This window comes from Elgaria multicarinata, chromosome 6 (genome assembly GCF_023053635.1).
Source record: "Elgaria multicarinata webbii isolate HBS135686 ecotype San Diego chromosome 6, rElgMul1.1.pri, whole genome shotgun sequence".
NCBI classification, from domain to species: domain Eukaryota; kingdom Metazoa; phylum Chordata; class Lepidosauria; order Squamata; family Anguidae; genus Elgaria; species Elgaria multicarinata.
Window position 1 is genome coordinate 58,210,128 of NC_086176.1, and position 14,000 is coordinate 58,224,127.

At 39.0% G+C, this 14,000-nt stretch overlaps 1 protein-coding gene across 2 annotated transcripts; it reads right to left on the bottom strand.

The window, feature by feature from the left end:
* Positions 1–1,024: 1,024 nt before the first annotated feature.
* Positions 1,025–13,635, bottom strand: ISOC1 (isochorismatase domain containing 1). Of its 2 annotated transcripts, none has more exons than XM_063129460.1 (5): positions 13,311–13,635; positions 7,197–7,316; positions 6,883–7,086; positions 6,518–6,634; positions 1,025–2,395 (listed from the first exon to the last, which is right to left on the bottom strand). In XM_063129460.1, the coding sequence occupies exons 1-5, from the start codon at positions 13,614–13,616 to the stop codon at positions 2,249–2,251; spliced, it is 894 nt and encodes a 297-aa protein (XP_062985530.1). In that variant the 5' UTR covers positions 13,617–13,635; the 3' UTR covers positions 1,025–2,248. The 2 variants fall into 2 exon arrangements, with proteins under 2 accessions (XP_062985530.1, XP_062985529.1); XM_063129459.1 differs by having other exon boundaries at positions 13,284–13,635.
* Between the last annotated feature and the right edge of the window lie 365 nt (positions 13,636–14,000).

Sequence of the window (14,000 nt, forward strand, 5' to 3'; positions counted from 1 at the left end):
TTTGAAAATGTGAGATCAGCATTTATATTTCACCCAATTAAATGCACTGAAGAAACAAATCTGAGCACATTTACTGCAATGGGTGAGGCATGCTGCCAAGTTAAAAGGCTCAAGTTCAGAATGGGAGTTCCGGGGTCATCCCTGTGCATCCAAATGACACACAGGAGCAGGCAGGGTTGACCCCTCCATTTGCCTGGGATAATCCTTAGGTCTAGCTAAGGCCAGTCATGTTTAGAGCAGATCCACTGAAATGAATGGGATTTAGTCATAACTTAGTGCCCATTGATTTCAATGAGTCTACTGTAAGCATGGCTAAGTCTGGATCTAGCCTGATAGGTCTATGTACATCTAGTTTTAATCCCCCCCACCACTAAAAACTGTATCACACCTGAATATCCCATAGGGCTTCCAAAGTAGAACTAAAAGGACATTGTTGTTGTTTATTCGTTCAGTCGCTTCCGACTCTTCGTGACTTCATGGACCAGCCCACGCCAGAGCTTTCTGTCGGCTGTCGCCACCCCCAGCTCCCCCAAGGTCAAGTCTGTCACCTCCAGAATATCATTCATCTATCTTGCCCTTGGTCAGCCCCTCTTCCTTTTGCCTTCCACTTTTCCTAGCATCAGCCTCTTCTCCAGGGTATCCTGTCTTCTCATTATGTGGCCAAAGTACTTCAGTTTTGCCTTTAATACCATTCCCTCAAGTGAGCAGTCTGGCTTTATTTCCTGGAGTATGGACTGGTTTGATCTTCTTGCAGTCCAAGGCACTCTCAGAATTTTCCTCCAACACCACAGTTCAAAAGCATCTATCTTCCTTCGCTCAGCTTTCCTTATGTGTTTACTATAGCTGAAAACAAATGGTTTTAATCCATATGCTATCCTTGGATCAGTGCCCCAAGTTTTCCAGGACAATAGTAAGAATTTGACAGATGGAACAAGATTTTTAAGAGCCCCCGATAAAAGGAAGTATAAAATAACGATCCAACTTTTACATTACAATAACTAGACACAATCAACTTTTTCATTTATTTAAACATATGAAGATACTTTTTAGAGCTAGGGTTTGTGAAAAATTTGAGAAATTTCTAACAATGCATTTCTATTGTTTTAAAAATAAACACAATTAGTATTGTGTATCATATTGCAAAATTTCTTCCTATAAAGCCACACACATGTTAGAACAATTTCAATCAGTTATAACATGAATTAATTGGGCTGTAATAAGAGCACTGCTATTCTATTTCCAGCTATAAAATACTGCATCAAATGACAGATGCCCTTTCCAAAATATGCTATTACAGCAGACTCTTTTTAAAGACTGTTTTGTATCTATATTGCAGAATCCTGCATAAAACTGAAGAAGCTGATTTTCACCCAAAGCTTGCTTGAACTAATGCAGGAGCCAGATGGAGTTCATTAAATCTAAACATACAGGGATTAAAAATAAATCCCCCAACACATCCAGAAAAAAGTTATTTTTGTACTTCGAAATGAGGAGCTTGACTATCTTCTTATGAACTGTCTACAAGTGAATGAAGATCTTCCATTTCAGTGTCATCAATCATTTATATACTCCCATTAACAAAGTGACATAATTGGTTGTGATTTTAAAGTGGACATTAACCTGTAGTCACTTTCCAGTTAGAACTTTCCAGTAAAGGACTTTGGAGCAGCATACAGTAATAAAGTCTTGAATAATCGAGAATCAGCCTAGCTAAGCTATCAACAGTAATGCATCAATACTGCTTCTTCCTCCAGCTTGTTTCTCTATTGAAAAAGGAGTCATTTCTCCCAAAGTGTATATATTCTATTTTATTTGAAATAATATAGAATGCTAAAACATTATATCACATATATCTATGTCATATTGCATTATTAATACAAAAAGTAAAACAATACTACAGTACATTTGTACAATCAAGAGAGGTTTCACAAAAATATTCACTTTTATTTTTTGGAGCTGTGTTACAATCAGTGGGTACAGTACAGACAGACAGACAGGCACCTCTGTTTTTATAGTTTGTTCTGACAACAAAATGATCCTACAGTGCCCAAAGCCTTAGCTGTGGCTAACATAATTCACTGGCACCTGGACAGCATAACCAAACATATTCTGCTAAGGCAAGCACAAAGACATCAATTTGTAGAAGGTGTGTCTGTGTGTGTAAAAGAGAGTGTGTGTAAGTGAGAGAATGATTGTGTAGTTACAGCTTAAACTCTCCATTGCCAAGGTTCTTTCAAGAATGTCTTCTTTATACTTTGGAAAGAAGCCCCGACTCTGGAGCACTTGCCTTAATGAGGTTCTGTATTTCTTTGAATTTGGGATGGTCTTTGTCAGCTATCAGCTGCAGCAATATAGCTTCACTAGTGGTAACAATAATCCCAGTGCGAGCAAGACGCTGAAAAAGCAAAATATGACAACTAAAAACGATTCTAGTAACAATGTACTACAGATTATTATTTTAAAAAGAAAAGAAGGAAACATCCATTAGAGTTCAGGGAAAGAATTTCAGTTCTTTTTCATTACAAGTTAGATGAACTAGACAAGGATACAAATTTTGTTGTTGTTGTTTATTCGTTCAGTCGTTTCCGACTCTTCGTGACTTCATGGACCAGCCCACGCCAGAGCTTTCTGTCGGCCGTTCTTTAAACCATTCATACAGAATGGTAATGCACAACTGCTTCTGTCCTTGGTGAGATTAAATGAAGTTGGAAACAGGACAGCATATCCTGTATAATTTTGCATTCATGCAAGTGTCCTACGGAGCCTCTCCAGTGAAGAAAAAGAACATAGGGAAGATTTATGTGTTGCCTTCTCCCACGAAATGGGAGAAATATAACTCCTTTGTGAGCTCTTACTCTGGAATTTTATAATGATCAGCCTAGAAGTATTGTTTTTGACAATAACTACAACATATATTTCTTTATAAGGTTTACTTTCTTCAGTAGACCTCATATAAATTTAGTTTTTTTAGAAAAACTTCCAGTTTATATTTGGTGCTATACAATTTATATAAGCAGTACACTAACTGAAAATATTTTTTGTAGCACTCTTCTGTTTAATCGACTCTAGACTGTTAGTTGAACTTGTGCCACTGATTTCAATGTGGCCTAATTTCAACTAACTTAGTCTGGATCAAACCCAATGCTTGCAAATGCAATTATTGCCTTTGCAGCAAGCTAGACAGAAAGTTCTTGCTAACCAAAGTACTATGGATAAAAATGATCAAACAATTCAATGTGGTAAACTCATAAGATCTAACTTCAGACAATTGTAAATCTACAAAATAGAAATGTAAAAAAGCTAAAAAGAATACCCCTTTTCCAGAACATTGCTGTCTTTTCTGCTGTCACACTTTTGAGGTAAGATACTTTAATCAGGGGTGGAGTTCAAAATAATGCATAATATTAAAAGGATATTAAATAATTTATTTAAAGTATTTCTTAACCACCACTTCAATGAAAAGATTCCAGGGCAGTGTAAATAAAACTAGCCACACTAACATATAAATGCAATATAATAAGAACAGCAAATATTCGCAATAAATTATAACCAAATAAGTAAAATAAAACAAACTGAAACATGAAAACAGACAGAACAAAATTTCTTCTCAAATCCCTGAGCAAATAGGAGGGTTTTAACCTGGCACCAGAAAGGTCAGCGCCAGTCAAGCTTCTTTGGAGACCATGCTCTAGATTTATGGTGCCACCACAGAAAAGAACCTCTTCTTTATGACTGCATAATGTACCTCTCCAAAAGAGGATCCTTGGAGAAATGCTTCCATAGAAATTCTTAAGACATGGGCAAGCTACTATGGGAAGAGGGAATTGTTCAGGTATTTGGCTCCAGGCTGTTGTATGGATACCTTAAGGAAGTGAATAGGCAGCTAATAGCTCCTTTCAGAATAGGTGTAAATAGGAACAACTCTGACTTAACTGGTCAACATACTGACAGCTGGATTTGACTCCAACTGATGCTTCTGAGCCATCTTTAATGAAAGCCCCACAGATCATGCTCTATAGTAATCCAGTCTGGAGGTTATTACAACATAAATCACAGTGGCCAGACTATTACTGTCCAGTGATGGCCACAGCTGGTGAACCAGCCAAAACTGGTAAAAGGCCATATGGGCCTCAAATGATAAAGCTAACAGCCCCAACAAAGGAGCAACTGTGTACCTGCTGTTTCAGGAAGAGTACAGTCGTGTCCAGAACAGGTTGAACATCAATTTCCTGGACTTGAGAATCACCTACCCACAGTGCTTCCATCTAACTGAGATTCTATTTATTGCCCCTCATCAATCCCATTACTGAAAATGTTACAACTGGAAGCTCTGAGATCAGATAATAGCAGACTGATGTTTCCAACATAGACAACCCTCAAATAACCCTAAAACATGCCATGGGTTATTTGATGATTGTTTAGCCCTCAAACAATCCCTACCACCTGAGTTCACATGACATGACAACCCACGGCAAGCTGGGAGCTCAGGGGCACCATGCAAAAATGGCATCTGTGGGCACCATGCACAACACCACAGTTCCTGTTGGTAAATTAACACACAATGGGCTGTTGAGACATGCGGACCAGGTCACAGCCTTTGTCAAGATGAAATGTAAGGGTTAATTCAGTATGGTACATTTGTAAAATGGGTATAGCTATGGTACTGTCATCTGGCAAGCCCCCTTAAAAATGTAACGTGCAACTCAGCTTTCAGAAGGATCATTTTGGGTGCACATTGAAGCAGAAGTGGCAAAAAGCATCACAAGTCATAGCAAACTCAATAAACAAGAATGAAATGTAATGGTCTGTACATTTAGAATCTCCCTTGCTTCACAGCCACACTTCGGTGCACTGGTTCATAAAAGGAGGTTGGCTGAAATACTTAACATTTTAGGTTTTTTTTTAAAAAAAGTATATTATTTCCAGACTCAGAGGTGCTAACAAAAATCAAATGGTAGTGCTTGATAGCTGGCTACTTGTGGAAATCCTTCCCACAGAACCCAACTGCTGATGAAGACAGCTAGTTTGATACAGCTAGTTTGATGACTAGCCATGGATTGTTTAACCTATGGGTGGTCATAAACAAGCTGGAGTGAGAAAATGTGCTGGTTCCTATCTGTCAGTCCTACTGGATTCCTCCTTGATCATAACCCCACAATTCTGCATTCAGAGCATCCCTGGGTTGTTTAGCTCAGGTGCAAACTATTCAGAAGCAATTAAAATTCTTAATTGCTTCTGAATAGTTTGCAGCTGCCACCATTGAGAGAAAATCCACAACAGCTCTGCTAAAATGCTCCTCCACATGTACGGTAAGGCTAACAAGATGGAAGCAGCCCTTAAATGAAACAGTACACTGGTTCTGCCCTAGGTTTCAGGAACCCCTGACTATGGAAGGAATAACCTAGGACACCCTTTACAATGAACACCTATGAGGACATCTAATTAGGACACAGGAGTGGCAGTGTCAAATATGTGTGGCTTGCCCTGTGAGTTTTTCATTGTCTCTTGCATTTTATCGTTACTGTTTGTGCACTGTCTCTGCTGTTCTCTTATCAGACACATAATCTCCAGGGATAAATATGGCAACAGGAGACCAACAAAAAAAGCATTTTAACTTATTTTGTGGCTTTTTTTATTATTATTGCTGTTGCTGTATACATTGTTAGTTTAAATTTTGTTTTTGTTACTTTTTTTTTTTTATTAACATTGTTAACCATCCAAGAGATTTAGGGAGAAAGATAAAGGGTATAATTTTTTTAATTAATAAATATCATATTTGTCCTGTAGTTTAACAAAAATCCACAAGCAGCAGAAAGACAAAATGGAACTTAAATTTTTCTGTGACAACACTGGAGGTGTATCTTTACCCCGGCTTTTATCAGAGCCTGTGGCTGTTATCATTCTTATACTCCTTGTGCGTCATAAGCATTATACAACAGATTACGTTAAGCTTGCATTTAATCACTTGTAACTATTACTACTGAATACCAACTTCCTATTAACCTTAAGGATTTTTACCAGAAGTGGAAAAGCTTGCCATTTAGTTGTGATATTACAGACAATCAATACATCAGAGTTATGCAGTTTTACTCAATGAGCTTTTATAACAGAAAGCTCTGGAGAAGTTCTAGAATGAGCATTACAACATAACACCTGTTTCATCTGAATGGCCTGGTCAATTTCCTTAACATTCAGATGAACAATACTACACATTTCATCTAACATGATTTGGGGTTTTTTATCCTGATGTTTCCAATTTTTAGGTTCAAAGCACCAAAGTAGTTAATAAAAAGACGGCATCTACCAACAATGGTAAAACGTTGGTATATATATTTTTAGTAAGTAAAAATGCAATCCTTGAGATGTCTATTTTTTATTTGATAGAAAAATAGTTTCTTACCACTTCTCCTTACAAAATCCTTGAGGAGAACAAAAAGTCAGTGCCAGTCTTCTAACTTTTATAGCCTAACAATCACTGGGGTCAATCTCACATCCACGTCACGCTAAAAATAATTACCTCCAAGGCAAACATTCTGTCCATCATGCTTCTTGAAGAGGTTGCGTCAGCCACAATGTGAACTTCCAGACCTCTGCCAACTAATTCCAATGCTGTCTGTTGGATGCAAACATGGGTCTTGGAGAAAAACAAAAATTAGGTTTATCAACAACTGCATAAACAGAATATCCAGTACTACAGGACAAGAGTGTTTGTAGATTTATATTTATTTTCACACTGTTAAGCACAGAAACAGTGTTCTGAATATAAATGGTTATTCTTCAAATATGTTTAGTAAGTTACTTTTACAAACAAGATTAAACGTTTATTTAAATATTAATAACTATTGTAGAAAGTCTATAAACATGAGAAAATGAAGTACCTACTTCTACTCCAAATAAAACAACACTGCGGACTCCAGGAATCTCCGCTATTGCAGCCTCAACTTCAGGCAATACCATAGAAAACTTGGTTTTGGGCAAGACAAGTTTAGCTCCAGTTAAGTCAATTTCTTGCACTGTGCTTCCAAGGCCTTTAGGATACTGTTCTGTAACGATAACTGGGATACCTAAAATCCGTGCACCTTGAAGCTGCAAAGGGAAAGAGTCCACAGAAGAATAAAATTACTTATTTAAGCAATAAAACAATAACAGTAAAACCTAGATAGCAGCTGCTGAACTAAGAAAGCAAATAAACATACCAATCGTTGGCCTACACTGATGATATCTCCAAAATACTTGATAGCTGGTCTGAATCTCTCTTGCATATCACAACAGAAAAACACAGTGCTTGAAGGTGTGAGATTTCCCAATGTAGTTAGCTGAGACAAAAGAAAAATCAGAAATTTAACACCATTCAGAAATTTAATACTACAAGTCAAATGAGTCATAGCTAAAAGAAAATATTTTAGATTGGTTAGGATATAAATACCCACTTGAGGTGAGCCCATGGGGCTGTACGTCTCTAGTAGGATATTTGATTTTTTCTTTGAATAGCATAACCCCATGTCATATCACTAGCTCACAAAAATCCTGTTTCCAAAACACGATGTTGCAGCAAGAACTGCTGTTTGAGAGACAGAAGTCCAAAGCCCTTTCAAGAGTGTGTGTGGAACTGGTTACGCAGTTCTTTGGATCCTAGCCATTAACTTTATGAACAGTTCTTGCATGCTGTTTTCCGGTGATTGACGCAAGTATCAGATGTGTAATCTAAGCGTATTTCAAGATATAATTAAAGTTTAAAAGACAACAAGCATTGACACACTTTTACAAATTTAGCAACACCAAACAACATGATTTTTACAGTAGCAACTATGCCAATTTAAAGAGATATTGTATACTTTAGAAATATCAATGCACAATCCTATGCATGTTTACACAGAAAAAAGTTCTACAACTCATATTATTCTCTAGCCAGTATAGTTGTAGGAGTTTGCTCTGTCTAAACATACAGGATTGCACCTGCAGAAGCTCAGGTTTTTTAAAAATAACTACTTCAAATACTGAAAGTAACATGGTAGACATTTTGTGAGAATGCCCATAATATTCTCAAAATTCTAAATCTACTCACCGACTCCAAAAGGTTAGGGACCTGGGCTCTAAGTAGCAAAAACTGCAGCCCTGAGATTCACTGGTGGGTCCCAACACACCACTTGAGAAATTGTGGGTTAAACCAAACCTCTGACAAGTCTCATTATTATTATTATTATTATTATTATTATTATTATTATTATTATTTTATATAGCACCATCAAAGTACATGGTGCTGTACAGAGTAAAACAATAAAATAGCAAGACCCTGCCGCATAGGCTAACATTCTAATAAAATCATAATAAAACAATAAGGAGGGGAAGAGAATGCACCAAACAGGCACAGGGTAGAGTAAACTAACAGTATAAAAGTCAGAACAAAATCAAGTTTTAAAAGCTTTAGGAAAAAGAAAAGTTTTTAGCTGAGCTTTAAAAGCTGCGATTGAACTTGTAAGTTATAATTACAACTACATAGAACTCCATCTTAAAACCCCAAGTAATGCTTTAGGGCAGGAGTGGGCAACCTGGCCTACAGCTCCCATCATCCTTCAGCTAGCCTGGCTAGGGCTGATGGAGTTGTAAGCCACAAATTGCCCACCCCTGATTTAGGGTAGAAATTTTAATGTATATTTGGATACTGACTAGCAGCAGCAGTGACTGGACTTAGGACCTCCAGGAACTACTACAAAACTCAGATTTGGATCATCCATATCCATAAAGATTGAATAGGATCAAAAAGAGGTTTCCCAGCTATGCATCACTAGTCATTAAACCAAAAATGTTTGTATTTGAAGATTGCATTAAAGGCAGGCAAACAATATGTACAATAGTTCAAAAGTGGAACATGGTTTTGGATTTAAATAAGTACGAGATGTGGATGAAAATCAGATCATGAACACGATGCTTTCTGCAGATTGCAAGGGCACTGTTAGGTAGCTTAGGATCCAAAGGTTAACCTTCTAAGTTTAGAAATCCAGTGTTTTTCTCTCTTTCAGATTTGACTATTCAACTGTGCTTTTAAGTTACTCTTTGTAATGAGAAATGTATTTTCAGTAAGGAGCACTACATGTGTCTGGCGGCATTGGGGTTTTCCTCCTCCTCCTCCTCCTCCTTCAAGGAACCCCTTTTACCAACTGCCCAAAAGACCCTAGGAAGTCAAAGGGTGCTCCAGAGAAAGAATTGGCTATTCCACACATACTCACATTTTGTGCACGTGCCTTGAGCCTGCCTTAACAAATTTATCTGATTTCTGAATCATATCGCAAAGTATTTTTCTTTTAAATAATGCTATAGTATTATTTCTCTTTATTCTTGTTGATGCAGTTATAAAATATTTTTATGTCAATCATGACAATTAAATAGATTGGCAAGCCTATTTACTTAGATAGGATAACTCCCATTATTTTCAATAAGATCTACTCCCAACTAAGTGTGCGTAGTCTTGCAGGCTGTAACACTTATGTTGCAATCTGGAACACGCTTACTAGGAAGTAAAACTCATTGATGGGCCTATGTCTGATTAAACATGTATAGGATTGCACTGTTAGAGAGCCATACTTCTGAAAAACAAACAAACATAGGACTGAGCAGGTAAATTTTACATGTAGAAAATAAAATTCATTTAAATATAATTGACTTGACTGTTTTACACCTGGCCTGTTTTATATTTCAGGTTCTATTCATGGCATTTAAGCTGCTTAAATGTATGCAGGACTGCAGCCATTGCAGTGCCTTGAAGACTGTCTACTCAGTTCAATGAATCAGATTCTGACCATTCCAATGTTTCTTTGGTCGTTCTCCCTATGGCAAAGAAATGGCAAATGATAAATATGTAACATGTGCTGTTAATTAAATCAGTGTTTCTCAAATTGGGGGAGCACACAAACTAAGGGATGTGGGTCATCAACAACAAAAAGGAACACTGAATTAAATGTACTACAGATACTGTATATAGCTTCCAGGTTTACTGAAATGAATCTAAGAAGTCTGTTTGAAAACAGTATCAAATACTTCTCATGCAAGTCTGATTATAAACATCTTGCTGTTATAGAAAGCAGATATCTAAAGGTAAATCATTATTCTAAACCCTTCAGTGGTATATATTAGGGGTGAAATTTTATTGCATTTATTTGGCAAAGTTTTAACTGATTAATTGGTCCAGGAAATTTTTAATCAATGGAAGCACTCATTAATTGGAGGGATTGAAATGGCTTCTTTTCTTATGGCAGCTTTGGCTCTTGTGTGTTACTTTAACAGGAAGTAAGAAAATAAACATTTTAGGACTTTTTTCAGACAATGACATAAAATGGAAGTTCCCACATTTTTAGACATCCCCAAAAAGGCATTAACACAAAGATTTTGTTAATACAGAAATATATTTAAACTTAATTGACCTATTTATTAAGAATAGTTGTTTTTAAAAGGATATTGTTGTTTTTTATGTTCTTGATAGTTTAAAATTTTGTATACTTATTTTTAATGTTCACTTTTTTTAACTTCTGTAAACATCCCAGAAACTTTGGCTATGGGGCAGTATATAAATGTAATAAAATAAATAAATAAATTACTTAAAAGATCAATCAACTTAAACATTTTTAAAATCAATGTATGTATAGTTTAACAAACATTTGTCAGAATTCTATGCTTGCAGTAGCTCTATGTAACATAGTGGCCAAGTTTACACATAACAGTAAGCCAGATTGTGGTTTGTTGAGTTGTGGCTTGTCTTCATGTCCAAACCTCTGCACTGTGTCTAGGAAAATTCTGTCATTCACACAACATCTAATAGCTTCTATATTCTCTGTTTTTCTACAGTTCCTTTCAGCCAAAACACTCAAGGTTACAATTTTAAAAAAGCAGAGCTAAGAGACAATATACAAAAGGGAAAAGGGACAAAAAGAGAACAGCTCTTCTCTGAATAGTATGAGATTGCAGATCGTAATAAAATAAAGGTGAAATACTATGCATGTTTAGACAGATAAAAGTCATTCAGCTCCCAGCACCCCTCCAGCTACCCATGTTGTTTGGGGAATGCTGAGAATTGTAAGACTTTTTTCCATCTAAACATGCATAGGATTGCATTCTAAGCTGTTGGTCAACAATATAAAATTATTATCTGCTATATTGCATTACCACACACTTATACCTTACTTTATCATGTTCCACTTGAAGTGAAGCTTTTCTCAGATATTCTAAAGAGTTGTTGGAAGTACAGCATAATCTAAACATGTCTATTAAGAATTTTCACCAAGTTCAAGGGCACCCTAGTTGGTGTGTTTAAGATTACAATCTTAAGAAGATGGTCATGGAACCCAAATGTGCCTAGAAGTGCAGTAATTTGGTAGCTTATTCTTATACCTCCTCAGCTGATAGTACATACACCCCATTGAAAGCAATTCGACTTACTTTCAAGAAAATGTATTTAGGATGGAGATATTATTGTTTTATATTGTATGATTTTATCTGTACGCCGCCCTGAGATCCTAGAGATATAGGAGGGGATACAAATGTTTTAAATAAATAAATGTGTGAGGGGCTCTCACCTATAGTGCTTCAACAGCATGGGCTACTACCTTGGAATCGTTCTATGTCTTGCTCAACATCATTTAATGAAGATTGGCTAGACACTAACACATTTTGAGCATCCTTTTGTGCACTCAGTGTGCTGTCAAGATGTTAAAAAAATAAAACAAAAAACTCAGCGTATTCAGCATGGACTGCTACTTCCACTATCATCTGTTCAATTCAGACTCACTATCATGGGCAGCAATACATTATTGAATGTTATTAAGTCTTACAGAGAATAAGAAGACATGCCGTCACAAAGACGTTCTTGCTTCTATTTCTATTCTGAACACATTTACCAGGACATTTAATTGATTTAAAGGGAAATTTACGGCTCACTAACAGCCTAATCTTATAAACTCTGCACAGGACCAAGCTATTAGTATGCTTTAAGAACACAGGTTACTAAAAAGGCAGTGCCTCCAATCACTGAGGTTACTTGTTCTTACACATTTCCAATCTACCCTGCCTTTCACGATGCATAGAAATCCAGAATTCCAGGATTTTTAAAATCATGGACCACCACAGCTATCCTGGCTTTTCATGAGAGATATTTGTCTTGGCCTTTATGTGATTTGTCTCAGATACCTAATTAATCTTAAATGCATTTCCTAATATGTCACCTTGCATGAATTTGCAAGCTCTTGAGTTTAATGAACTGAGAACACCTTCCATGCCAGCTTCAGGCTAACCTGAATCAGAATTTCCACTCCCCACCTAAACATATTTTGGGGATACCAACTTATACATATGGGGCTTACTTCTGAGTAGACATCCATAGGATTACATGTCTCTAGGTGGAAAGAAGCCACCACTTCTTGTTGCCTTTGTGATTACCTCTGTCTTCCTTGGGATGAACCAAGAATTTGGGAAGCATGCTACTCCACTCTTATTAAATGGGTATTTAGGGTGAAAGGCATTTCCAGTTCCTGACTGGGATTAGAGAAGTGGACCTTATTCTCATCAAAATGAAGCAGGAAAGAGTGGAAACTTGTCAGAAGAGTTTGCCCTCCACCCAAAAAAATAGCCATCAGGTAGGCAGACATATTTGCATATTTTTGAGTGTATATTTTTGCTGACCAGGATTTTAAGCGGAGGATCAAAGTGCCAGTGCTTGCATGGAAGGACGTCTCAATGAAATGAGTGGGCCTGACTTCAAAATGATTACCTCAGGGCCAAATCTCCCCTCTGCCAAGAACTCCCTAAGTGGCCTTAGGAGGCAGGTCATCCCTGAAGCTCAGCTCCCTACAAACCATTGCAGTATTGACCTATTTCTGAGGTTTGTTATGCGGATTACTAAGAACACTCCCGTTGGCAGCACCCACTGTCTGCAGAGCCCTCGGAACACTCAAAAGCGGTCTATAAGTGCTTACTATTAGTATTTCTGTAAATTGCTGCCTTTTCCATAAGGCGACTACTGTGTGCGGAGGAGTGGGCCAGGTTCTACTTTTGTTTGCTTGTCCGTCTGGAGGTGGTAAGCCGCACCTTGCCACTGCTTTTACCTCCGCCAGAGCATTGGGGATGTGAAGGGAGCCTCCCCTTTTCTTGGCTGGAGATAAGTGTGCACGCACGCGCGCGCGCAAGGAAAGACTGACGAGGCTTCCTTCCCTTTGCCGGCGGAGGGAGAACTGCCTGCCTGGTTCCTTTTCCCCAGACTCGCCCCCTTGCGCGCGCGCGCTGCTGTTGTCACCCACCTGTATCTGCAGCGGCACGAGGCGCACCTTGCAGCGCTCGCTCACCAGGAAGCCCTTGGGTAGGTCGATATATTGGCTCCACTCCTCGGAGAAGAGCTGCACCACGAACTTACGGTGCATGTCGAGCTGGTCGCCGTAGAGGCTCAGGAACTTCTGGATCAGCGCCTCGTAGCCGGAGCCGTGCGGTACCGTCGAAGGCCTGGCGAACACCGAGAAGCAGAAAAGCACCGGCACGGAGCCGGAGCCCCCGACGCTGCCACTCCCGCCTCCGCTTGGCAGGGGAGGAGCGGCGACGGCGGAGGTTTCTGTTAGTAGCTGCTGCGCCGCCGCCATGTTCGGGGGCAGCCGCTCCAGTTCCGCGCCGCCGCCGCTACTGTTGCTGCAGCTCCTCCTCCTGTTGTTGCCGCCCCCGCCGCCTCCTGGCCAGACGGGAAGCGCCGGCGGCCCCCAATCCCGGCTCCTGCTCCTCCTCCTCACCATAGAAGCCGGCCCTGCCATGCCCTCCGGGGGCGGGCAAGACACAGCCAGGTGGGGACGGGGACGCTGCTCTGCCGCCCCTTCTCAGCCCGCGGCTTTTATCCTCAGGCCACCAGCAACAGCCGCCGCCGAAGGAATAATCCTCCAGCCACGGTCGCCTTCTCCTTTCTCTCCTCCTCACAGCACACGGGGAGACGCTAGAGAGAACGAGTCTCTCTCACGCACGTTGTGCTGACTGGT